The sequence below is a fragment of the Lithobates pipiens genome, unplaced genomic scaffold, assembly GCF_037356315.1.
Source record: "Lithobates pipiens isolate NorthernLeopardFrog02 unplaced genomic scaffold, aLitPip1_a1.2 Scaffold_11, whole genome shotgun sequence".
NCBI classification, from domain to species: Eukaryota; Metazoa; Chordata; class Amphibia; order Anura; family Ranidae; genus Lithobates; species Lithobates pipiens.
This window is the reverse complement of record NW_027507696.1, coordinates 19,263,443-19,291,433: the sequence shown is the minus strand read 5'-3', so window position 1 is coordinate 19,291,433 and position 27,991 is coordinate 19,263,443. Positions and strand designations below refer to the sequence as shown.

Here is a 27,991-nt window from a genome sequence, read left to right as displayed (position 1 = left end):
TAGTCCGATCTCGTGTACGGGGCATTAGACATCACGAGAGACACTCTGTCTGTATTTCCAGCGTGGTGAGATATTGCCTGCTGTTTATTGTTCAGCTGCTGCCTTTGCGTTCTGGGTGACATTTTTTCCAATGCATGTTTTACATGTGAACATTGTAAGGCCGCGTACACACGCGGGGACTGTTCGCCCAACTTTGTCCGCTGAACAGTGTTTCGGCGGACAGTCAGCTCGTGTGTGGGCTTTCAGCGGACAGTTTCAGCGAACAGTCCGCTGAACAAGGTTTTTCGGAAATTCCGTAAAACTGTCCGCTGAAACTTTGTTTCAGCGAACAGTCCCCTCGTGTGTAGGCTTGTTCGTCAAACTAAGTTCCGCGCATACTCAGAAAGGATTTACACGCCGAAAGTTATAATGCAGTGTATAGGACGTTGTATTTTCCGTCCCGTCGTACGTGCCGTTCACGTCATCGCGCACGGTTTCAGCAAACTGTTCGTTCGTCGTGTGTGGGCAAGTCCGTCCATGCTAATTTTGAGCGGACTGTTTGCTGAAACTGTTTGACGGACAAAGTTGGGCGAACAGTCCCCGCGTGTGTACGCGGCCTAAGTGCAATATTTGAAGATTTTATACAATAAATGGATCATAGGTTTTGACGTTATTGCACTAGTGGAGTTTTTCTTTATCTTCCCTTTATGAGAGTGTGTTACACCTGATTGCACCAAGTGGAGATTGGCAATCTGAGGAGTTAACCCTTTATGGGTAACTGCTCTGCTGCCAAACACGCGAGTGTGAAGCAACTACCTTTGGTGAGTTCAATACTGACGGGGAGAGATGCTTGGGACACTCACGGTGTTGTGTGAAGAATTCATCACTCTTTGGAAGATCGCTTATGCTATTTTTGCAAATTTTTTTGCACTGTTCATGTGACTGTTTATGGACCCCCCCACATATGTTGTACCACTGTACAGTGTTGTGCATTCTCCAGATTAGATGGATGTATCTTTCACTTCTGTAAAATCCTAATGAAAAAAATTACAGTCTGCAAAATTGAAAATAGTTTGCAGTCTCCATCCCTTCACAATTCATGTTACAGCTAAATACTGCTTCCCTTTTGCACCATCTAGTGGTCACACCCAATATTGTTATAGTTATTAAAGTAGAACTCCAGGACTTTTTCAAATCTGCAGTGTTAACATAAGTGTTAAGAGGTGTATGTAACTTTAAATTTGTGGTTACTGTAATATTTGCATTCAGTGAAGAGCAACTCTGACTGATGCACGCTCTGATGCACATAAGCCACAATATTGTTTATTTCTCCCCTTTCCAATTCACAGAGTGCTTTGTAATCTCTGAATGTGTTCATAGTAATTAAAACATTCTGTGACTGGCAAGGGGAGTAGAAGGACAAACAAATGATAGTATGGCTTTAGTGTATGACAGTTGCAGCTTTCCTGTTAAATCCAGAAGTATAGCCTGAGCTACACTATATTGTCAAAAGTATTGGGACACCTCCTTTTACATGAACTTTAATGGCGTTCTAGTTTGTAGTGTTCAATATTGAGTGGCCCACCCTTTGCAGCTATAACAGCTACAACTTATCTGGGAAGGCTGTCCACAAGGTTCAAGAGTGTGTCTATGGCAGCAGGGCTGGGACAAGGGGTGGGCAGAAGGGGCGGCTGTCCCTGGCGCAATGGTTTATTGCAGGGGTAGGGGGCACCCTGACCCTAACCCTAAGGCAGTGTTTCTCAAATCCAGTCCTCAGGCCCCCCTAACAGGTCATGTTTTCAGGTTTTCCATTATTTTTCATAGGTGATTTGATCAGTTTCACTGCCTTAGCAATTACCACAGCTGTTTCATCTGAGGGAAATCCTGAAAACATGACCTGTTGGGGGGGCCTGAGGACTGGATTTGAGAAACACTGCCCTAAGGGAAAGGGGGCGCGGCTTGGCATCTTTGCCCTGGGCACTGGGTGACCTTGTCCTGGCTCTGTATGGCAGTGATGGTGAACCTTGGCACCTCAAATGTTTTGGAACTACATTTTCTATGATGCTTATGCTGGTCTATGGGAAGCAGATTTTTGAGGTCAGGGACTAATGTTGACGAGAAGGCCTGGCTCGCAGTCTCCTCTCTAATTCATCCCAAAGGTGTTCTATTGAGTTGAGGTGAGGACTCTGTGCAGGCCAGTCAAGTTCCTCCACCCCAAACTCGCTCATCCACACTATACTGCCAAACGTATTGGGCCACCCATCCAACCTCTCCAGGGATTTGCTTGGGCTGCAGAAATATTCAGGTTGCCAATCTTCCATCCACTATATTTTTTAAAGTTCCAGAAAACAGACTAGCAGCCTTCAAGGGCTGGGCTTGGTCCCTTAGTTCCAGTGAAGGGAATTCTTATGCCTTTTACACACTGTCGGACATTCCGACCACAAAATCTGTCTGATTTTTTCAGACGGATTTTGGCTGAAACATGGGTTGCATACACACGGTCAGACAAAGTTGTCGGAAAATCCGATCGTTCGGAACGAGGTGACGTTTGTTGCGTATGACGGGACTACGTAGAGGCTAGTAGCCAATAGATTTGGTCTCGTAATTTAATTTGAGTATGCGTGGCACTTTGTCCGTCAGAATTCTCTACAAACGATCGGAAAAAGTCCAATCGGATTTTGTTGTTGGAAAATTTTAGATCCAGCTCTCAAACTTTTTCTGGTGGAATTTCCAACAGAAAAAGTCTGATAGAGCCCACACACGATCGAATTTTCCAACAACATAATCCGGTCGGACATTTTCTGACGGAATTTCCGACCGTGCGTACAGGGCATTAAGGTATCAGCATAACCAATACATTTTGGACAATTTCATGCTCCCAACTTTGTGGGAATGGTTTTGGGATGGCCCCTTCCTGTTCCAACATGACTGCGCACCAGTGCACAAATCAAGGTCCATAAAGACATGGATGAGTGAGTTTGATACCAACAATCAAGATCTTACAATGAATAGAAGTTGGTGTACAAAAAGTTCCCTGTGAGTGATTAAAGCACTATGCAATATACCAGTGTCTATTGCAAGCCACTTATCCAGATATCCTCCTGCTTCCCAAGAACCAAAAACCATAGTTAGCCCCCACCCATGCTATCCACCTAAATAGCAAAAGGGGGCGGGCATAGTAGGGGCTGGCTCCAGTGTGGAGTGCACACTGAATTAATAATACAATTCTGTTCTGTAGAAGAAGCAGGAAAAAGGTGGGGACACAGACGGACAGGGTGCAAAAATGAAAATGAGCCAAGGATAGAGGGCACCCCTGTCTGATGCCTCTAAAAAGGGGGAAGGGGTTGGAAAGGTGTCCATTTAATTATTGCAATATAGCCAACAGGGAGGAGTAGAGGTCCATAATCCATTCCAAAAATGAATCGTCAAAGCCCAGTCTTCTCAAAACATAGTGGTGATAATCCCAGGAAAAAGGAGTCAAATGTTTTGTAAATGTCAAGCGAGAGGAGAAAGCTTAGGATCTTACGGTGATTCAACAAATGGATCAGGTGGATCACTTTGCAGGCATTGTCACCCACCCACTTGGTCCCTTTGGACGAGCATGCGCAGGTAGCGGTTGATGCGGGCTCTTGCACCCAAACAGGCTTGCGAGCCCTATGTTTTTCCTCCTGGTCAGGAACCTTTCCCTGACACTAGTTCTATCCCTACCAGGCGGGCTACCTGTCCCTGCTCTGCCAACTAGCAAATGCCTCCCAAATCTGACAGCCAGGGCTCTGTCTAACACAAGATGGCTGCCAGAGTCACATGAGGTGGCAGCATTCAATTGAATGCTTCCCCAGTGACCCAGGTAACCATAGAGGAAGAGTGCAACCTGCAGTGGAGAAAGTAGTCTGCACCTGTCTACAAACAGTTAGGTAAATCAGCTCTCATGTTTTGGTTCCTTTGGAGCACAGACAGATAAGAGGCATCTTCTAGATTATGTAACAAATACTTAGTGATGTGATATGGACATTGGATTTTGTATGTGTACTTAAAGGGAATAACTTGTCAAAACGTTAACGTAAGAAAAATAGAAAATGAAAGTGTTATAAAATATGCATGAGTGGCTGCTCCGTAGAGGAATTCAACATCCTATGTACTTTACTGCTAACTGTACAATAAATTTGTGATACTTATGATACCTCAGAAAGATTGGAAGGGAACAGTTCTCTAGACCTTTGTGTTCTAGGTCTCATGCTGTTTCGATTAGGCTCTATTTAACTAAGACGGCTCCTCTTGGTTAACGGTAGAGCATTGATGGAGGTACCTATCAATTGGCAAAAAAAAAAAAAAGCTTGGTAACACATGCCAAGATCCTCTGTGCTTCCTGAAGGCATGTTGAAAGGTCCAAAATGGACTCTCCCTTCAATGACATTGAAGAGGAAAACAACACAAAGTTACCCTAACTAATGTTGGGAAAGACAGGGAGAACTTGATAGTTCTCGTCTATTAGCAGTAGGGGAATAGAAAATCTATAGAATAAAATGTAGCGGCCATAACCCATTGCAGGGCAGCCTTGACTGAATGGGCTTACCAATTACCTTCACCTGGCCTGCTCCTCCGCATCTAGGGGTTCCCAGTGTTGATACCCAACGACTTGTACACTGACACAGATAAAGTCCTTTCAAAAGGTTTTATTTTGGTAGAACTTTCACAAAACAAAGTCTCTTTGGGAACAGAGGGTACGGGTGAAGAACTCAGGTACCTTGAACTGCAGGTTTAACAAAGTCTCTACTTCCACCCAGAGAGTAGCCACTCGCAGCTGGGTACTTCAAGGCTGAACAGACCTCTAGCCAGAGGTCATGGCAGTCAGCACGTTGACTCAAAACTTGAACAATCAACTGAAGATGAACAAGAACTTTTTCCAACTGTACCTGGAACATTTCCCGCTTCCTTTGAGGTACAGGAAAAGTGTGGACTCGTCAATGTCCTTCCCAACTCAGTAACCAGGCACTTCTCAGAATGCCACTTGCCAGCCCTCATCTGAAGAGTCCTCCCTGGTCACTTGTAGGAACTGTGGTGCCCCTCCTAGCCAAGAGCACACTTGGACACTTGAATCCTCCCTCAGTTACAGCGCCTCGGACCAGCAGGTTCCGAGACTCGGGAACAGACAGATCCCTACCCCAGACCAGTTGGGTCTATCAGGGGCCACTGACAGAAACATGCTACAAGATAACAAACACCTCGTGACCGGGACCCCTCACGGGGCTACCCCGGTCCTGTAACCAGAACAGACCACACGGGTCTCTCAAATAACTCCGGAACCCCGAACACGTGACCCACACCTACTTAAGTACCCCCTCCCAGACTCCTCAGCGGGCCCGGCACTCCCGCTGATTGGCTCCGAGAAGGCCATACCCAAACATCCAACCAGGCCTGGTTCTAGCCTGTCATGTGCACCTCACCGTTCACATGACCAGGCAAAACACCAATCATGGCCTGGCCAGACTGGTGTTAAGGCTTACCTACACAATTAACCCTCAGTACTGTAGGGTCCTGAGGCAAAAACTAAATTTACAATGCCTGTGACATTTGATCCCAAATGTCATCCGCTACAAAAATAAGAGAGTATGTAACAGTTTCCAAAAGCTGAAAAAGGGCTGCTGTTTTTTCAGAAAAACGAAGGCGTTCATGTTCATGTACATGGGCCTCTGCATGGCTCTTTACATGGCTCTTTGCTGAATTACAAAAGCAAAAATCAGGTCACCCAAAAATGGGGATTCATCTTCAGTGAGGGGTTGTCTAGGCTACAAGAGCATGCAGTTAACCACTTGCTTCCCAGTTTTCCAAATGGCAGAAACCCAAGGCAGCAGTAATGTGAAAATGTAAGTAATCACATTTGCTTATAAAGCAATGCCTCCATTTTTCTGGTGCTCCTCTACAGAGGATGTAAATATTTATTCTGTTGCAGGTGACACTTTAGATTTCTAGCACAAACAACTATTTTAGGCAAGTTACATGTATATTACCAAATCTTTACTGTCTGGACATTTGGCACCTCTAGCAAATTTTCCATTATGCGTTCAAAATCTCAGCAAGGGAGTCAAAATCAGCTCACTAGTAGCCCACCTATCTAAAATGAGTAATACTTATTCTGTCTGTTAATTGCTCCTGCTATGGGTAGAATTACAGACTAAAGCATGATAAACAGAAGCAAAATGCATTGCTCAGGTCTATGTTTATATGACGTCATGACATTGTACTACCAAATAACGGTTCACACTGGTGCGATGCCAGACATCGTGCCACATTGCTGTGCAGATTACATGCGATGTCTGTGTGATGCAATTTTAGCCATACAAACTGTATGGCTGAAATCACATCGCATTCACACCAAAATGGTGCAGGGCCCTTTTTATGGTCTGCACTGGAATCAGATCGCATAGGTGTTAACACCTATGTGATCAGATTCCTGCACCATTTCACAGTTTGCACTGCGATCTGCGAACCTATCTGGGGGTGTCATTAACTTTACATTGACGCCCCCAGCAGTTTGCAGATCTCAGTGTGAACCACTGTGCAATTCAGGTGCGATGCAGGAACCGGAACTGAATTGCAGGATTTCCCGCATCACACCAGTGTGAACCGAACCTAAAAGGATTGTTGCTTGTGTACACCTGGCATTTTTTTTCTTTGATTTAGATTTATGAGCATATCAACAATGTTGAAAAATGAAAAGAGTACAATAGGAAATATTAGGGTGTAATATTATTAAAACAATGGTAAGTATATTGTGGTGTTTATTTTCTATATGTGGAGCTTGAATCAGAATCAGGCCCAGGCTTCTTTGATCTTGGATACTCCATCAGTGAGATCTCCATGTCTAAGTTTTTAAATTAGTTCACTGCTCACTGGTCCTGCCTTCTGCCCACCCTTATTCCCATTGTAGGGCTTTTTTTGGGGGGTTTTGAGAAATGGTCTACCCAAAGAAGATGTTGTGCTAAACCCATCAGTAAATAAGAGAACTAGAACCTTCTTTATGTGGAAGTGTGGGTTTGATAATAAAATCGGCAGTGGCTGTACCCAGGACAGGGCCTCTGTGACCAGTAAATGGTGGTGACAGGAAATGTTTGCTGGTAAAAAATATAACTGTGATGCTCGGCTCGGAACTGCATATGCGCAGTTCCGGTCCAGAGCTTTCCGAGACCATCCAAGTACTGAGACCATTCAAGTGCCCTGGGGGTGGATCTGGCAGAGGAGGTGCCTGAGCGTGTTGTGTGATGTCATGGTGCAAGGGAGCCATGCTGAACAGCCAGAGCCTTGTGTGCAGGTCTGCGGGACAGGAGCAAGGCAAGCCAGGAGCAGGGCTGTCACTGCTGTTTGGACTGCAGTGCTGAAGGGACCACCTGACATGTAGAGAGACTGTCAATGCGACTCAGGAGGGGACATTTCATCTCAATGATCTGTGCTGCTGCACACTGCTGTCAGTGTCAATGTGAGAGTAAATTTCATGCATGTGTGCTGCACGTTCTAACTTCTTGCCTTCTTTACTCCTGCCCATGAGCTACTTACTTACTATATAAAAAATAAAATAAGAAATGTTTTCTGCCTTATTGTCTAACTTACATCATATTGCTAATTGCATATTGTAATTGTTTGTAGCCTAAATACTGAAATTTGCACTTAAAACTGTCATTTTGTAACTTTTGGAAATGCCAGTAAATTTTGGGTGTCGTGTCGGGAAATTTCAATCTGGTAGGTTGGCAACACTGCTTAGTACCTAGTAGATTCTAATCTGTCATGCAATCGGACCTATAACTACCAAGTGACAATCGGAGGACTAACCTAGCTCTGCCTATGCTGGTTATTGAGCCCTGAGCTAAAACTAGCTTTAGAATTACAGACCAGAAGGGACAGTGTTAACCAAAATAACAGAAGCTGTATATAGACTCCATTGCAATAAACAGGTTCACCTACTAATATACTGAAAGTTGACTACTACATGCATACAATAGCACAGACCTATCTGGCACTGTGCATGTGAAATAATAACAATAGGACAGAGATGCGACTGTGACAGGAATACTTGCCTAATAGTCTCTGCATCTGATCAGGGTGAGATACGGCAGTTCTTGTGTGCATTAAGCAATGTGGCTCCATTCTGTTTCTAGTTATTGGAAACTCCCTTTTATAAAGATATCACAATCCTCCAATCAGAATTCCTGGCCTAGCTGGCAGGGACAGGAAGAGGAAGTGCCTATTTATAACTAACTAACTCTGTGGTAATAGCAGCTAGGTTATTTACAAACACAAACAGTAGAGGGCAGCAAATCCCTTCACTAGCAATGGTGGCAACCCTGCCTGTTAGCCGTTGTACACACGGTCGGACATTCCGATGGACAATGTCCGATAGCACCGTGTTGTCGGATAATCCGACAGTGTGTGGGCACCAAGTTTTCCAGCTGGGCTATAAAATTTTCCGACAACATGATTCGATCGGACTTTGTCCGATCCTGTGTAGAGAATTCCGATCGGACAAAGTGCCACGCATGCTCAGATCAAATTCCTAGACCAAAGCTATTGGCTACTAGCCTGAACGTAGTCCCGTCCTAACGAAATAACGTCATCACCTTAAATACGATCGGATTTTCTGACAACTTTGTCCGACTGTGTGTATGCAACAGTGTCGGACAAAATCCGACGGATTTGGTTGTCAGAATGTCTGACCGTGTGTACAAGGGCTAAGTGTTAGCAACCACCACTCACCTGTGTGTGGTATTAAGAGAAACAATTATTTTGATCTATGCTATTATCTGTATATGTTTACTGCTAATTACTCTGATATGTTACTGAGGATATATTTTATCTTATGTATTTGTCTTATGTCTATAGCAACCACCATCAGCAAGTAGAATACAGGACAGAACTACTCCAATGAGTTCCAGTCAGGGTAAGATTGTATTGGGTCTTTTGAAAGCCAAGCTTCATTGGCGCTGTTTATCTACATTTTACAAAATGGCAGGGTTGGCCACCAATTCAGCATCTCTTATTCCTGAAGTGTAAACAAACCCTTTTATTTTAGGTCCCCAACCACATGAAGACTTTATTCTATAATGCAGAAGTGGAATTTTGTAGCATGTTGCCATGGTAACTTGGTGGAATTGTTTTTACATCACTTCATTTCCTGCTGCCAGAGTGGAAACCTTGCCATAGCAAGAAAGAGCTGAGATAGCTCTTACTTTAGCACTGCTGTAACAGAGCACTGCTCTGGTAATATACTGCTGCCTGGCTAGTGATGAACATTGATCAGATTCCAATGATTCTCAAATTTATGTTAAAAAGTACTTTTAAGTCTCATGATTTCATCCAATTATTTGGCATTGTACCACCAAATAGATGTAAATACACAGACATTATAATAGACACAACATAAAGACAATAAGCAGTAGAAGTAGAAAGAAAAGAACAAAAATCGATTTGCTTTTTTTGACACCTTTTATTTTTAGGTTCTCCTATGTCTGGTCACAGCATGTCCTATAGGTAAGTGACTACTTAAAAACAAACTGCAAGCTAAACAATTTTGTTATTTAAAGTGTTACTAAACCCGGGACCCTGCATTCACTATCTGGTCTCCCACAGTACACATAATATGGAAATGCAATTATTTTAGTAACTATAAACTGCTAAATACCTTTTCTCATCAGTAGTATATAGCAGTCTTGTGACTTCTATCAGTGTTTGGTTAAAGCTTGCAGGAGTTTTCATTCTACTCTGAGTGTCCTATGAGGCTGCATGGCCCTTGACCCTGCGTCTGGACAGTGCTGATTGGCCCTGTGCTGATTACATGCACCCTCCCCAAAAAAACAACTCCCTAGCAATACACATTAAACTGAGCATGTGCAGAGTGCCCCCAAGGCTTCGTACTGTCAGGAGATGGATTGGGGACTGTGAAAGAAGAGGCAGATCAGAGAAGACCGGATCAAACAGCCTTTTTACACAATGCAGGGATTACCCCAAAGGTTCCACAGTGAGTTTTACAAGCATGCTTTATTTTTATTTCAGGTACTTATACAGCGATTTACTGTGTATACAGACTGATTTTACTCTTGTGGGTTTAGTAACACTTTAATTTTTTTTTCTGGCATTCTCTAATGGTGACAACAGGTTAAATGATATGAATACAGATGAATGAAAGAAAGAGAGCAGTTTTAAAATAAATTTAAATTACTACTTCTCTCCCTCTTATGTATGGGAAGTAAAGGCCGTTATTTTTATTTACTTATTTATTTGTTATTTTTTATCATTTTTATGTGTTTTGCCTGTTTTAGCATGGTCCACTTTTAGACATAATAAGGCCCTTGTCACACTTTTGCAGTCTGATGCAGTGCGTTAATGCGTGTTATGTTGTGAAGTAACATTATCTCAAATCATACTGTATATGTGAAGCAGGCCTGTAGAGTTTTTTTTTTTAAGTGTTGTGGTGTATTTTGCATGTAGTTTATTGCACATGCAATAAAAACCTAAAATTTGTATATATGCGTTAAAAAATATGCAAAAATAATGCTCAAAATGTAACACATATGGAATTATTTTTAAAATACAGTGTATTTTTAAGGTAACGGCTCTAACAGTCTCAGGAATTTGCATGAAAGTATATGTATAGCCATTTTTTTTTAGTTTTGGACAGAGTAGGGAAGGGTTAGAATCCCTGTCGGTTATTTATTTATTTGCTGTTTGCATCCCATTCCCATTTAGGTGATTTCCCATCACTTCCTGTCCTGGAAAAGCAACAGGAAGTAAGAGGAAATATTTTCCTTTCCTAGAGATGCAATAGGAAGTAAGAATTTTTTTTTTAGGAGGGTGAATCTGTTGAGCTAGACTGAGTGTTATCATCCCTGCTCAGTTATCTTTTGCTTAACTACTCAAATCCTCCCACTTTCCTGTTCTGTACAACATAGATTAATTGATCTGTGGTCAAAAATAAGAATTGGAAGGCCTAATTAGACTACTTGAGACAACATAGGAGGTGTACAGAAGACAGCCATAAATTACTAATGATGATGACTAACCATTTTATTTTTATTTTTTTGGGGGGAGGGGAGGGGGGTCCACTTATGAAACAGATATTACAGTCTTTTAAAAAAAAAATTTAAACAGACCAAAAGGGAGCAGAAAATAGATGTTCATTGTCAGGGTTTACACCAGGGATGCCCAACCTTTTGAAGAGCGAGGGCCACTTAAGCGACTTGGTAATTGGTCGTGGGCCACAATAAGTGGACCAGACGGAAGACAGATCGGTGTTCGCTCTGTATATGCAGAGCGGACATGGACACAGCCCACTCTACTCTGTGGGCCCCCCATCCGATCCAACCAGATGGAAGGGGACGGATCCCCTTCTGTTTTTTTTTTTTTTTAGTGGATCGGATTGGAGGTAGGTAGGTGTAAATGGACACAAGTCCGTCGATAGAGGTGAATGGAGGGTGCGTGTGGGTTGTGTGCCTAAAGCCGCATACACACGATCAAACAATCCGGTGGAAAAGTCCAGCGGACTCAAGTCCGCCGGACAATCCCTCTGTGTGTGGGCTCCGGCGGACTGTTTTTACCCAAAAGTCCGGCGGACTAAGAAAGTAGTTTTGCACCTAAATATGTCTGCCGGACTCGCATTTCAGCGGACAATAGGGCCGTGTGTGTGCTAGTCCGCCGTACTTTTGAAATGAATGGACTTTTCCCGCCCGGAGAAAAGTCCGCTCATTTTGAGCACGGCTCCAGGTAGCAGGGATCAGAGAAGGAGGCGTCGCTGGCCCCGTCACCTGGTATGGAGTTAAAGGGGAAGCCCTATGCCAAAAAAACGGCATGGGGGTCCCCCTCTAGGTCTATATCAGACCCTTATCCAAGCACGCTACCTGGCCGGTCAGGAAAGGGGGTGGGGACGAGCGAGCGACCCCCCCCTCCTGAGCCGTACCAGGCTGCATACCCTCAACATGGGGGGTTGCTTTGGGGAAGGGGGGTCCGCGCGGCCCCCCCCCCCCATCCCAAAGCACCTTGTCCCCATGTTGATGAGGACAAGGGCCTCTTCCGGACAACCCTGGCCGTTGGTTGTCGGGGTCTGCGGATGGGGGGGCTTATCGGAATCCGGGAGCCCCCTTTAATAAGGGGGCCCCAGATACCGGCCCCCCACCCTATGTGAATGAGTATGGAGTACAATGTACCCCTACCCATTCACCTGTGTAAAAAACCTTTAAAATAACACAACACACAAGGTTTAAAAATAATTTATTGCACTGCTCCGGGGGTCTTCCGTCTTGGGGGGTCTTCTCGCCGGACTAGCTATCTTCTGCTAGCTCTTTTACTAGCAGAGGAGCCCAGCTTTCTTCTTCTGACTTCGGGGGTCTTGTCCCCCTCTTCGAGGTCTTGTCCCCCTCTTCGGTTCTTCTTGCCGGGCCTCCGCGCCTTCTTCTAGCTCTTTTACAAGCGATGGCCCGGTCTTCTGTCCCCGCTGCCGCTGTCGCCGACTTCTCTTCTTCTGTTCTCAAGGCAAAAAGAACCAAAGAGGGGGACAAGACCCCCGAAGTCGGAAGAAGAGGGCGGCTACGAAGAAGAAAGTCGGGCTCCTCCGCTAGTAAAAGAGCTAGCAAAAGAGCAGAAGATAGCGGAGGAGTCCGGCGAGAAGACCCCCGAAGACAGAAGAAGACCTCCGGAGCTGTGCAATGAACTATTTTAACCCTTGTGTGTTGTGTTTTTTTTACATTTTTTTCACAGGTGAATGGGTAGGGGTACATTGTACCCCATACTCATTCACATAGGGTGGGGGCTGGGATCCGGGGGCCCCCTTATTAAAGGGGGCTCCCGGATTCTGATAAGCCCCCCCGTCCACAGACCCTGACAACCAACGGCCAGGGTTGTCGGGAAGAGGCCCTTGTCCTCATCAACATGGGGACAAGGTGCCTTGGGGTTTGGGGGGGCGCGGCCTAAGCACCCCCCATGTTGAGGGCACGCGGCCTGGTACAGCTCAGGAGGGGGGGCGCTCGCTCGTCCCCACCCCCCTTTCCTGACCGTCCGGGTTGCGTGCTCGGATAAGGGTCTGTCATGGACCTAGGGGGGACCCCCACGTTGTTTTTTCGGCATAGGGCTTCCCCTTTAACTCCATACCAGGTGACGGGGCCAGCGACGCTTCCTTCACTGGTCCCGGCTACCTGGAGCCACGTTCAAAATGAACGGACTTTCCTCTGTGTGTGTGGGCGAGTCCGTTCATTTCAAAAGTACGGCGGATAGTCTGCCGCAAAAGTACCGTGTGTAGGCAGGTAGCTCGTTCGGAAAGGCCGGCGATTTGTGCGCCAGACTAAGTCCGCCGGATAGTCTGATATGTGTGTACGTGGCATTAGGCTGCTTTCACACTGATGTGCGGCAGTTTACCTGCACTGCAGGTGCAGTACAGTGCACCTGTGGCTTTTCTGCAGGTTAGCTGCACTTTGCCATTGATGTCTATTATATCCTGCAGGTGTGGTGCACTTTCTAAAAGCACACCAAACCCGCAGATTATAACAGAAGTCTATGACTCAATGCAGGTAACCCAAAGGTGCAATGCACTGCACCTGTGGATCAGTTTGAAAGCAGCCCAGTAACCACTGCAGAACAGATATGCCCATATATACACTGCTTTTAGTAATAAACTTAACAACAGTCTTCTATTGCTGGCTGTTGCTGTCCCAGGCAGAATGCATTTGGTATCACTCCGCTTGGGACAGGAGTCGGCACTATACAGGAAGCACTGGCAAATACGGCTCTGCTCCCTCTGCAGCTGCTTGCTTCCTCTACCGCTGGCTTCATTTAAAACACTGATGCATCAGAAGGCTCCGTGGGCCACTGGTTGGGCACCCCTGGTTTACACAGTAATAGGTACAAGCTTATGTTTATTATACATAGAAATGAAGATAAAATTGATGCAATGGGGGTTATTTACTAAAGGAAAATCCATTTTGCACTGCAAGTGCACTTGAAAGTTCACTGAAAGTGCACTTGGAAATAAAGTCACTGTAGATCCGAGGGGGACATGCAAGGAAAATAAAAAAACAGCATTTTAGCTTCCACATGATTGGATGATAAAATCATCAGAGCTTCCACTTGTACTTGGCATGCATTTGAGATGCATTTACTACATGCTTACATTGAGTTCTTACCTATACATATAAATTGATCCATAGCAAAAGCATGAACATGAATAATCAAAAGTGCTAATTTTAAAGGCTTATATGCAAGTTATTGTCATAAAAAGTGTTTGGGGACCTGGGTCCTGCCCCAGGGGACATATATCAATAAAAAAATAAAAACGGACGTTTTTCAGGAGCAGTGCTTTTAATAATGCTTAAAGTGAAACAATAAAAGTTAAATATTTCTTTAAATTTCATACCTGGGGGTGTCTATAGTATGCCTGTAAAGTGGCGCATGTTTCCCGTGTTTAGAACAGTCCAAGAGCAAAATTACATTTCTAAAGGAAAAAAAGTCATTTAACCACTTGCTTACTGGGCACTTAAACCCCCCTCAGTCCCAGACCAATTTTCAGCTTTCAGTGCTCTCACATTTCGAATGACAATTACTCAGTCATGCAACACTGTAACCAAATGATTTTTTTGTCCTTTTCTTCATACCAATAGAGCTTTCTTTTGGTGGTATTTGATCACCTCTCGGTTTTTTATTTTCTGCGCTATAAATGAAAAAAGACCGAAAATTTTGAAAAAAAATGAATTTTTCTTCGTTTCTGTGACAAAATTTAGCAAATTAGCAATTTTTCTTCATAAATTTTGGCCACAATTTATACTACTACACATCTTTGGTAAAAATAACCCAAATTTTTGCATATTATATGATCTGTGTGAAATTTATAGAGTCTACAAGCTATGGTGCAAATCATAAAGATTTGCAAAAAAAGATCACATCTGATGTACTAAGGCCTATCTCCATTCTTGAGACCCTAACAAGCCAGGAAAGTACAAATGCCCCCCAAATGACCCCTTTTTGGAAAGTAGACATTCCAATGTATTTAGTAAGAGGCATGGTGAGTTATTTTAAGTTGTAATTTTTTCCCACAATTCTTTGCAAAATGACGATTTTTTTTTTTTTCACAAAATTTTCATTGTAATAGCTTATTTCTCCCACACGGAATGTGCATACCACAAACAACACCCCAAAATACATTCTCCTACTCCTCCTGAGTATAACGATACCACATGTGTGAGACTTTCGCACAGCCTGACCACATACAGAGGCCTAATTTTGAAGTAGCACCTTCAGGCATTCTAGGAGCATAAATTACACATTTCATTTCTCAACCACCTATTACAGTTTTGAAGGCCCTGGAACACCAGGGCAATGGAAACGTCCAGAAAATGACCCATTTTGGAAAGCTAACACCCCAACGTATAATCTATGAGGCATAATGAGTCTTTTCAATGGTTCATTTTTTACCAGAAGTTTTCGGAAAATGTGGAAAAAAATGAAAACGCATTTTTTTTTACACAAAGTTGTCCGTTTATAAGATATTTCCAACGCATAGCATTTACATAGCAAAAATAGCACCCCAAAATACATTCTCCTACTCCTCCTGAATATAACGATACCACATGTGTGAGACTTTTACACAGCCTGACCACATACAGAGGCCTAATTTTGAAGTAGCACCTTCAGGCATTCTAGGAGCATAAATTACACATTTCATTTCTCAACCACCTATTACAGTTTTGAAGGCCCTGGAACACCAGGGCAATGGAAAAACCCAGAAAATGACCCCATTTTGGAAAGCTAACACCCCAACGTATAATCTATGAGGCATAATGAGTCTTTTCAATGGTTCATTTTTTTCCAGAAGTTTTCGGAAAATGTGGAAAAAAATGAAAACGCATTTTTTTTTTACACAAAGTTGTCCGTTTATAAGATATTTCCAACACATAGCATTTACATAGCAAAAATAGCACCCCAAAATACATTCTCCTACTCCTCCTGAGTATAACGATACCACATGTGTGAGACTTTTACACAGCCTGACCACATACAGAGGCCTAATTTTGAAGTAGCACCTTCAGGCATTCTAGGAGCATAAATTACACATTTCATTTCTCAACCACCTATTACAGTTTTGAAGGCCCTGGAACACCAGGGCAATGTAAACATCCAGAAAATGACCCCATTTTAGAAAGCTAACACCCCAACGTATAATCTATGAGGTATAATGAGTCTTTTCAATGGTTCATTTTTTTCCAGAAGTTTTCGGAAAATGTGGAAAAAAATGAAAACGCATTTTTTTTTACACAAAATTGTCGGTTTATAAGATATTTCCAACGCATAGCATTTACATAGCAAAAATAGCACTCCAAAATACATTCTCCTACTCCTCCTGAGTATAACGATACCACATGTGTGAGACTTTTACACAGCCTGACCACATACAGAGGCCTAATTTTGAAGTAGCACCTTCAGGCATTCTAGGAGCATAAATTACACATTTCATTTCTCAACCACCTATTACAGTTTTGAAGGCCCTGGAACACCAGGGCAATGGAAACGTCCAGAAAATGACCCCATTTTGGAAAGCTAACACCCCAACGTATAATCTATGAGGCATAACGAGTCTTTTCAATGATTCAATTTTCCAGAAGTTTTCGGAAAATGTGGAAAAAAATTAAAACGCATTTTTTTTTACACAAAGTTGTCCGTTTATAAGATATTTCCAACGCATAGCATTTACATAGCAAAAATAGCACCCCAAAATACATTCTCCTACTCCTCCTGAGTATAACGATACCACATGTGTGAGACTTTTACACAGCCTGACCACATACAGAGGCCTAATTTTGAAGTAGCACCTTCAGGCATTCTAGGAGCATAAATTACACATTTCATTTCTCAACCACCTATTACAGTTTTGAAGGCCCTGGAACACTAGGGCAATGGAAACGTCCAGAAAATGACCCCATTTTGGAAAGCTAACACCCCAACGTATAATCTATGAGGCATAATGAGTCTTTTCAATTGTTCATTTTTTTCCAGAAGTTTTTGGAAAATGTGGAAAAAAATGAAAATGCATTTTTTTTTTTTACACAAAGTTGTCTGTTTATAAGATATTTCCAACGCATAGCATTTACATAGCAAAAATAACACCCCAAAATACATTCTACTACTCCTCCTGAGTATGGCAATACCACATGTGTGAGACGTTTACACAGCCTGGCCACATACAGAGGCGCAACATGCAAGAAACACCGTCGGCGTTCCAGGGACACATAGCCTGCACATACCAAGAATTACACCCCCAAATACATTATGCTGAGCAAAGGGTAAAGAAAAGATTACCTGTGGTTTTAGAAGCGCAGTTGTCCACAGGAGGATATCACTGGTCCAGGCAGCAGGCAGGGACTTGGTCAGCAACAGCAAACACAGTTTTTCAGGCAGCAGGCAGGGATACTGTCCATATTACAGTCCAGGGTCAGTGCAGAGATGTCAGCAGTGCCAAAAATATTGGTCCTGGTAGTAGGCAGGCCCTTGTGGTGTGGTCAGTGCGGCATGATGGCAGTAAGTTCTACAGGCAGCAGACAGAAGTAGAGCCTCGTTCAGGACAGAATGGGGATAGGGGTAGAGGCTTCTCCCTCCCAAATCTCTTTGAAGCCTCCGAGTCTCCAGACCCTAATCTAGGAATAAGAAAACAAAGAAAATTGTTTTCTTCTTCCAGAAAAACTATACTGGAGCCCCTCACATATGTGAGACCCCGTGTTGAATCCCACTAGTCCAGTTGCAGAATACAAGATCAGTCCAAGAGGCAGGCAAATATCGTGGTCAAACAGTCCAAGGTCAGTTCCAGATCAGGCAGAGATATCTACAGAATCGTTAGGCAGAAGCATGGTCGAATAACAGTCCAGGGTCAGTTCCAGATCAGGCAGAGGTATGTACAGAATCGTTAGGCAGAAGCATGGTCGAATAACAGTCCAGGGTCAGTTCCAGATCAGGCAGCGGTATGTACAGAATTGGCAGGCATAAGAGTGGTCAAATAACAAGCCAGGGTCAGTTACAGAGCAGGCAGTGGCATAAGGGGTGTGAAGGTGTATGAAGGCAGGAACTGAGGATTATGTTTACCATACTTCACTAAAAATTTATTGAAGTATGGTAACGCCGAAAACAGTCGCCTATGCAGAGGCCTGGTTGGGAAGGACATTGTGCACAATAATAAGATGTGTCTCTTCTGACTCCTGCTCTGGTACACACCTTACATCTTTTTTGACGTCTTTTGCCTGTTGGTTTGGGGGGGATTTTATCGGGAAAGTGGCGCTCGGAGAGTCGACTAACAACGTCTGATTGGATATTTTCTGGTGGGCCGTTTGGGAAAATAAGGGCAGTGAAAACTTCCTCCTGGTAGCCAAAGAAACGTTTGGGGTTTTGGGTGGTGTTGCGGTAAATGACATAGGAATTATAAATGGGCAATTGAAAAAAATAAATTGCTACTTTTTTGTACCAATGGTATGTCCGTCTTGTGACAAGATATGGTTCCATCATTTGGTCGTTGAAGTCGACTCCTCCCATGAACAAATTGTATTCGGAAATGCATTTGGGTTTCTTTACGGGGCCATTCCTTCTGGGGATTTCCACAAAGGTATCGTTGTGGATAGAAGATAACATATACACATCCCTTCTGTCCCTCCACTTCACTGCCAGAACCTCCTTGTTTCTCAGACTTGCGGTTTCTCCTTTTCGCAGCTTCTTGTTCACAAGACTTTGAGGAAAGCCCTTCCGGTTCTTTTTTACGGTGCCGCATGCTGGCGTCTTCTTCCGGTGAAGGTTGTGGAACAGGGGCAGAGATGTGTAGAAGTTATCTACATACAGGTGGTAGCCTTTATCCAGTAGGGGGTATATGAGGTCCCAAACAATTTTTCCACTGGATCCCAAGTAGTCCGGACAATTAGGGGGCTGCAGCTGGGTGTCCTTCCCTTCGTACACCATGAATGAATATGTGTACCCTGTGGCTCGGTCGCATAATTTGTAGACCTTCACCCCATAGCGGGCCCTTTTGCTGGGCATAAATTGCTTAATTCTAAGCCTGCCGCTAAATTTAATAAGGGACTCATCCACACATATGTGTTGGTCCGGGGTAAACAATTTGGGGAATATTTCTGAAAAATAATTCAGTATTGGTCTAATTTTGTAAAGCCGGTCATAATTTGGATAATTTCGTGGAAGGCACTGGGAATTGTCACTGAAATGTAAGAACCTCAGGATGATCTGATACCTGGTTCTGGGCATTACCGCGGAGAAGAGCGGTGAGTGGTGGAGGGGGTGGGTCCCATATTAAATGTGAGGCCTAAAAAAACCTTGAACTCCTCCACCGTTAGGTCTCTCCATTCGTAGGGACGGGCATAATAAGAGGTCGGATTTTGAAAAATAAATTGTTGTGCATACAGGTTGCACTGGGCCACAATTGACGACAACATATCCTCCGTAAAAATTAAATTAAAAAAAATCTATTGGGGTAAAATTCTCCGTGTCCACCTGGACTCCTGGCTGGGCGGTGAAAGGGGGAACATCCTGAATTAGGAGGAAGCCACAAGGGGTTCTGAAAGGGAATAGGGAAGGCCAGCATGGCTCCTAACCCTTTGGGGCTGAGATGACACCCCACTGGTACTTGGCCTTTCTTGCTGGGGCACTGCTGTGCTGGTGGACGGCACTGCGGTGCTGGTGGACGGCACTGCGGTGCTGGTGGACGGCACTGCCTCACTAGAACGCCTTCGCTTGATGGGCCAGATATCTTCCTCCTCGGATTCAGTCAGTGTTTCACTGCTGAGGACTGGCTCATAATTTACGTCGGCTTCAGAATCCGAATCCGAAAAGGAATCTGAAGAGGAGAGCTCCCCGTTGCTCTCGTCGGCCGTGGAAATAATTTGGTACGCCTCCTCAGCGGAAAAGACACGTTTAGCCATGGTAGCACTGAATGAATGAATGAAATACTTATATAGCGCACAATGCGAACTGAATCGCCTCTAGGCACTGATGAGGTGGCACAGATGTGCACTGATGAGGTGGCACAGATGTGCACTGATTATACAGATGGGCGCTTTTGAGGTGGCACAGATGGGCGCTTTTGAGGTGGCACAGATGGGCGCTTTTGAGGTGGCACAAATGGGCACTGATGGGTCGGCACAGATGTGCACTGATTTATTGCACAGATGTGCAGATTTATTGCACGGATGTGCACTGATGAGGCGGCAGATGGGCACTGTTGAGGCGGCAGATGGGCACTGTTGAGGCGGCAGATGGGCACTGCTGAGGCGGCACAGATGGGCACTGCTGAGTCGGCACAGATGGGCACTGCTGAGTCGGCAGATGGGCACTGATGGGTGGGCACAGATGTGCACTGATTTATTGCACAGATGTGCAGATTTATTGCACGGATGTGCACTGATGAGGCAGCAGATGGGCACAGATGGGCACTGCTGAGGCGGCACAGATGGGCACTGCTGAGGCGGCACCGATGGGCACTGCTGAGGCGGCACAGGTGGGCACCGCGCCAACATTTTTTTTTTTTTTTACAAATAACGTGTTTGTTTATTTGGAAAAAACGTCACATTTACAGACACTGTACATTGGCATTACATACAAGTGAGTAACGTAAGGGTACATCAAAATGACATATACAAGAAGAAGTAGACCGTTCTCTCAGTACAATACATGGGCATAGAAGCTGAGTACATATACAAAGGCAACCCGACTAACGGCTATGCCATAAAAGCAGAATGCATATTGGTTTACAAGTCAGTAGGGGTGCAACGGATCGTCACCGATCCGTGATCCGAACGGGTCACCCCGCTCGGATCGGCACATGCCGCGCTCCGCGGTCTTGGCCTTAGGAAAGGCTGCGGCTTCGGCCTAGCTCCGAAGCGGCGGCCATCTTTCTACACCCAGGCTGTTTACACTGTGATCGCTCCGACGGAGTAAACAAACCGGCGACGGCGTGATGTCATGACGCCGGTTCCTCTCTCCCCTCTCTGTACTAATCTGTACAGTGGAGGGGAGAGATCCAGAGATGGAAGCAGCCATCCCTCCATACCCTGCAGTACCCAGCAATACCCTGCCAATACTCTAGCAGTACTCCACAATACCCTGCCAATACTCTAGCAATACCCTGCCAATACTCTAGCAATACTCTGCAATACCCTGCCAATACTCTAGCAATACTCTGCAATACCCTGCCTGCCAATACTCTGTGATACCCTGCCAATACTCTGTGATACCCTGCCAATACTCATCGATACCCTGCCTGCCAATACTCAGCGATACCATGCCTGCCAATACTCAGTGATACCCTGCCTGCCAATACTCAGCAATACCCTGCCAGCCAATACTCAGCGATACTCTGCCTGCCAATACTCTGCGATACCCTGCCAATACTCAGCAATACCCTGCCTGCCAATACTCTGCAATACCCTTCCAATACTCTAGCAATACTCAGCAATACCCTGCCTGCCAATACTCTGCGATACCCTGCCAATACTCAGCAATACTCAGCAATACCCTGCCTGCCAATACTTTGCGATACCCTGCCAATACTCTAGCGATACCCAGCCATACTCTGTGATACCCAGCCATACCCAGACGTACTCAGTCATACTCAGTCATACCCAGCCATACCCAGCCATACTCAGCCGTACCCAGCCATACTCCACCGGGGGCATTGTTACATGTGGCTGCATTGTCTAGCCATGGATCCCAAATTTTCCCATATTCTGGGCAACCCCTATGGGCATAGACCTTTTTTTTGTAGGGTAGAACGTTATTGATGGCGGAGATCCATTCCTGGAGCGTTGGGGGTGATGCCCTCAACCACTTTCTTGCTATCAGTAATCTGGCTGTGAATAACGATTCATGCAAAAATGTAATATGGAATTTATCCAATTTAGGGTCTGGGAACACCCCTAGTAAACATTGCTTAGGGCAAAGTGTCAAGGGGGATCCCATCTCGTCATGTAGGAATTTCACAATTTGGGACCAGTAGTCCTGTATTATGGGACATGACCAAATAAGAAGGTAGAAGGTACTAGAAGGGCTGTCGCATCTAGGACAAAGCGGATTATGGTCTCGTCTATACAGTGGTGTGAAAAAGTGTTTGCCCCCTTCCTCATTTCCTGTTCCTTTGCATGTTTGTCACACTTAAGTGTTTCGGAACATCAAACCAATTTAAACAATAGTCAAGGACAACACAAGTAAACACAAAATGCAATTTGTGAATGAAGGTGTTTATTATTAAAGGTGAAAAAAAATCCAAACCATCATGGCCCTGTGTGAAGTGATTGCCCCCTAAACCTAATAACTGGTTGGGCCACCCTTAGCAGCAACAACTGCAACCAAGCGTTTGCGATAACGTGCAATGAGGCTTTTACAGCGTCCTGGAGGAATTTTGGCCCACTCATCTTTGCAGAATTGTCCTAATTCAGTTACATTAGAGGGTTTTCGAGCATGAACGGCCTTTTTAAGGTCATACCACAACATCTCAATAGGATTCAGGTCAGGACTTTGGCTAGGCCACTCCAAAGTCTTCATTTTGTTTTTCTTCAGCCATTCGGTGGTGGACTTGCTGGTGTGTTTAGGATCATTGTCCTGCTGCAGAACCCAAGTTTGTTTCAGCTTGAGTACACGAACAGATGGTCGGACATTCTCCTTCAGGATCTCTTGGTAGACAGCAGAATTCACAGTTCCTTTTATCACGACAAGTCTTCCAGGTCCTGAAGCAGCAAAACAGCCCCAGACCATCACACTACCACCACCATATTTTACTGTTGGTATAATGTTCTTTTTATGAAATGCAGTGTTCCTTCTACGCCAGATATACTTGGACACACACCTTCCAAAGAGTTCCACTTTTGTCTCATCGGTCCACAGAATGTTGTCCCAAAAGTCTTGGGGATCATCAAGATGTGTTGTGGAGAAATTGAGACGAGCTTTGATGTTCTTTTTGCTCAGCAGTGGTTTTCTCCTTGGAACTCTGCCATGCAGGCCATTTTTGCCCAGTCTTTTCCTGATGGTGGAGGCATGAACGCTGACCTTAACTGAGGCAAGTGAGGCCTGCAGTTCCTTGGACGTTGTTGTGGGGTCTTTTGTGACCTCTTGGATGAGTCGTCGCTGCGCTCTTGGGGTAATTTTGGGCGGCCGGCCACTCCTGGGAAGGTTCACCACTGTTCCATGTCTTTGCCATTTGTGGATAATGGCTCTCACTGTGGTTCGCTGGATTCCCAAAGCTTTGGAAATGGCTTTATAACCCTTTCCAGACTGATAGATCTCAATTACTTTCTTTCTCAATTGTTCCTGAATTTCTTTGGGTCTCGGCATGATGTGTAGCTTTTAAGGATCTTCTGGTGGACCTTACTGTGTCAAGCAGCTCCTATTTAAGTGATGCCTTGATTGTGAACAGGTGTGGCAATAATCAGGCCTGGGTGTGGCTAGAGAAATTGAACTCAGGTGTGGACAACCACAGTTATAGTATGTTTTAACAAGGGGGGGCAATCACTTTTTCACACAGGGCCATGATGGTTTGGATTTTTTTTCACCTTTAATAATAAACACCTTCATTTACAAATTGCATTTTGTGTTTACTTGTGTTGTCCTTGACTTTAAATTGGTTTGATGTTCCGAAACACTTAAGTCTGACAAACATGCAAAGGAACAGGAAATGAGGAAGGGGGCAAACACTTTTTCACACCACTGTATTTGGCCAGGCATCGGGGGGTAATGTAAACTCTGTGGATGATATAAATTTGTGTTAGACGGTCAGAGAATTTAGTGAAGACTTTTTTACAGGTGCCCAACACATCCTCCCACTCCTCGTCCTCCATCACCCCCACATCCCCCTATCTTTCAGATCATATGCAAGTGTTACAGCTGTAGGTCAGGTAAGGTCCGTTATAGAACATTGAGCTTTGAGGGGTCCTGTCCCATCAAAACACCCACAGTGTCTATGCGCTCTATATTTGGAGAGTGACCAGAGAACTGAGTCTGGATGGCGTGACGGAGCTGGAAGTATCAGAAGAGCATAGAATTGGGAAGCTTAAAGTCGTCTTTGAGTTGTTGGAAAGATTTCAAAGTGTCATCATGATAAACATCAGAAAGATATGTTACACCTCGGGAAATCCAAAGGTTTTGATCGGGTAAAAATAATAATTCCCTCAGGCCTGGGTTAATCCCATAGCGGTGTGTGCGAATGCGTGGGAGGTGCCCTTAATTTATGTCTCACTATTTCCCATATTTTACAATGGTTGTAGAGCAATTCCCTACAGCTAACCAACACCCAAGGGTCTACTGGGTCTCTAAATAATATTTGAAAAGGGTGAGTGCATGCACGGACATGGGGGGCGCACACCAGCGCCAGGTAGCGATCCTTATCCTCTAAGTAATAGAGGCGGGACAATTGCGCTGCTATATAATATCTATTAAAATCAGGTAGTGCCGCACCCCCTAAGTACATGGGGTTTTTTAGTGCTTGCCATGACAATTTATGTCTACTGGTTCCCCACACAAAGGAGTTCAGGATGGCTTCTATGGTCTTAAAAATTCTAAGGGGCAAGTATAGCGGGGCATGCCATAATACATTTAAAAATTGGGGGAGCAACACCATTTTTATCAAGTTTATGCGACCCATTGCGCCTAGGGGGTAATTTAGCCTACGTTTGAGGTATAACCGCATATCGTCAGTGTATAGACTTATTGTTTCAACCAGGCTTCCACATTGTAGTCCCCTGATCCCCTGGTGTGACCGAAGAGAAGACGCAAGAGGTTCTACTGTCAGGGCGTACAGTAAGGGCAATAAGGGGCAGCCCTGACGTATCCCCCTGGAGCGGGGAAAGGCGTCAGAGACCCTCCCGTTAAACAACTCTCTGGTACTGGGGCTTTGGTAGAGGAGCCGAATCCATCTAACAAAGTTGGGCGAAAAGCCAAATAGCGCCAGGCATTCCCAGAGGTAGTCCCACTCAACTGAGTCAAATGCCTTTGCGGCGTCCAAGGACACAACGACTCTGGATCCCATCTGGTCATGCCCAGCTTGTAAATTCATGTTTAACCTACGTAGAGTGTAAGCCATATTCTTTGCTGGCATAAACCCAGTCTGGTCCGGGTGGATCAGGGTCAGTATCACCTCATTTAAACGTAGTGCCAGAATTTTAGCTAGGATTTTAATATCTAGTTGGAGAAGGGATATCCGGCGGTATGATTCAGTGAGCTCAAGATTCTTACCGGGTTTTGGTATGAGTACTATGTAGGCCTCCCCCATGGATTTGGGTAAGGAGCCGATCCGGAATATATAGGAGAATAGTTCCTGTAGTCTAGGGATCATGGTTTCGGCATATGTTGTGTAAAATTCAAGAGGAAGCCCATCAGATCCGGGTGCTTTAGATGGTTTGAAATGGGACATTGCCCTGGATATGTCTTCTTCAATGATGGGGGCTTCCAGCATATCCACTTGCGATGGGGAGAGCGTGGGTACGTCTATATTTGTTAAGAGTGTCACTACCTCCTCTGAGGAATTGTTGGCATCAGAGGAGTATACTGCTGCGAAGAAGGAGCGGAACTCCCCAGCCACCTCAGTAGGGTCCGTAATCAGATCCCCGTCAGAGTTACGGAGGGAAACCACCGTCGGCGGGTTTGTGGTCCAAATGGGCCAGGTATGCCAGGAGACGTCCCGCCTGTTCCCCGCATTTGTACAGCCCCTGCTTTGTGTAAAATATTTTCCTCTCAGCTTTTTCAAAGTGGAGACTTTACCACTCGGGTTTGCAATTTTAACCGATCAGCATTGGAGGGTGATGGGTCTTTGGAGAACTCCAAATCAATATCCGCAAGGGATTGCTCAGCTAATGTAAGTGCATAGGAGGTTTTTCTGTATCTGGCGATGTGTTGGGCCAATATCATACAGGCATGAGTTTTAAAGGAGTCCCAGACAATCTCAAATGGGGCTATGTCCCTGTTTGTCTGGAAGAAGAAATCCCAATCAGCACCCCCCCAATCAGGGACCACCGATAGCCAAAAGGGATTAAGTCTCCAGGTATAGGACGATGGAGGGGAGTCCCGTGTAAACTCAGCCCAGTAGGGGACGTGAGCAGAGAGTATGCGGGGGCAGAAACCTACCTCCCCAAGCCTTGGAAGGAGTGAGTGTGAAATCAATCAAAGGTCTATTCGTGACATAGTATTATGTGATGCTGAGAAACACGAATACACCCTGTCTTGGGGATGACGATATCTCCATGTGTCCACCAGGGTCAATTCTGTTACGAATTTGCCAAATATTGTGCGTGGGTGGGAAGGACCATCAGAGGGGGTCAGAGTCAACCTGTCCAGCTCTCTGTCTATTACATTATTGAAATCCCCCAACCATATTGCAGGAACAGCAGGAAATTGGGCCATAAAAAAGAGGCCATCCATGAGAACATTAAACTGGAAGGGGGTAGGTATATACACCGCCAATATCAGCAGCTCCAGTCCATTAATTTTTGCATGTAAAAATAGAAATCTACCCTGTGGGTCAGATCTAAGAGTCAGTAGCGTAAAATGTACGGTTTTGGCCACCAATACTGCGTCTCCTCTGGAGTTGGCACTATGGGGGGCCTGGTAGAGCCAACCCACCCACGGTTTCTTAATTGACAGTAGTAATTGGCCTGTAAGGTGAGTCTCCACCAGGATCTTAATATCGGCCCGCTGTGCTTTGCGGTATGACAGGGCTCCATTCCTCTTGGGCCTGGCCCTTATACCCCGCAGATTCCACATAATACATTTCAGGGTAGACATCCAGGCAGACAGATAACTATTAGCGCCCCCGCCACCCCGAGCCATCCCAGCACCCCCACGGCCCACCTCAAATAAGAGGGGCCACATGAGAGCCTCCGGGGGCCCAGGGCAGCGAGGACCCAGCAGTGCATCGCAAATCCACCTGAGCCCAATTGGCACAATCACCCACAGGGCATCAGGATATTGCTCAGAAGCCACATCATCAAGTAAATACCAACGATTAAAGTTCTTTCCAGCATACACGAAATGTGAACCAACAAACCAGAAGTAAAACCATATTAACTTACACACTAACACACTGTCCTGTCCGGGCCAACAGCTCCCCGGGAACCTTCCGGGGATATTCTACAAGGACTGAACAGTCCAGGGAAACAATACTTGCGCTAAATAGCAAACGTTACAGTTTGAATTGAAAACAGCAGGGCCCGTTAGGGTTCCTGTGGCTAGGGGAGCGATTATCCTCTGCAGATCGAGCAGCAGCACGAGGGGTGAGACCCCCGGTTTCAGATCTCCAGGATAGCATGGGTGGGAGAGGTGAAAGGATTTGAGTCTGTAATCCGGGCGTCACAGCGGGCGGTAGCTTGCCAGTAAGGTCAAATGTGAGGCTGTCCATACCTGTTGTCCCTGAGTGGCAGCGGATGTCCAGGGAAGGGGTGACGGGAACATGAGGGGGACAGTTGTTCAGAGGGGGGGAGAGATGGGACAGTTCAGATTAGCAGTGACAGCAATGTCTCAGGGGAGGCGATGTATAGGGGATTGCGGGACACAGTACCTTAGAGTGAGTCCATACAAGACTTGATAGGAGAGTTAGCATTCTGCGTGGGATTCATTACAGCAAGATCTGGGCGTACATTTGTGACAGCAGGCTTCATCTTTAGGCTGAGTCTTGGGCCTAATCCGCTCTGGCATCCAGCCAAGCAAAGATGGCGTCCGGTGTATCAAAAAAATAGGCTTTGTCCTCACCCACGACCCTGAGCCTAGCAGGAAAAGCATGCCATAGGCGTAATGGCGAATTCTCAATTGCCGCTTTGCTTCAGTGAATTGCGCCCTTTTCTTCTGAACTTCCACGGAGAAATCTGAGAAGACTCTAATCTCACCGTTCTTGAAAGGGATGTTGCCTTTTAGTCTGGTGAGATGGGGGATTGCATCCCGATCTCGTAAGTTCAGCAGCTTTGCAATGAATGTCCAGGGAGGTGCGCCCTGCGGTAGGGGTCTACCAGCTAGTCTGTGGGCC

At 45.2% G+C, this 27,991-nt stretch overlaps 1 protein-coding gene across 1 annotated transcript in view; it reads left to right on the top strand.

The window, feature by feature from the left end:
* Positions 1 to 27,991, top strand: part of RNF212B (ring finger protein 212B) — a 198,259-nt gene that overhangs the window by 118,717 nt on the left and 51,551 nt on the right. Inside the window, exons 10-11 of the mRNA XM_077469396.1 lie at positions 8,851 to 8,908; positions 9,465 to 9,498. Of these exons, the coding sequence (XP_077325522.1) occupies positions 8,851 to 8,908; positions 9,465 to 9,498 (92 nt within the window). The remainder of the gene's footprint in view (positions 1 to 8,850; positions 8,909 to 9,464; positions 9,499 to 27,991) is intronic.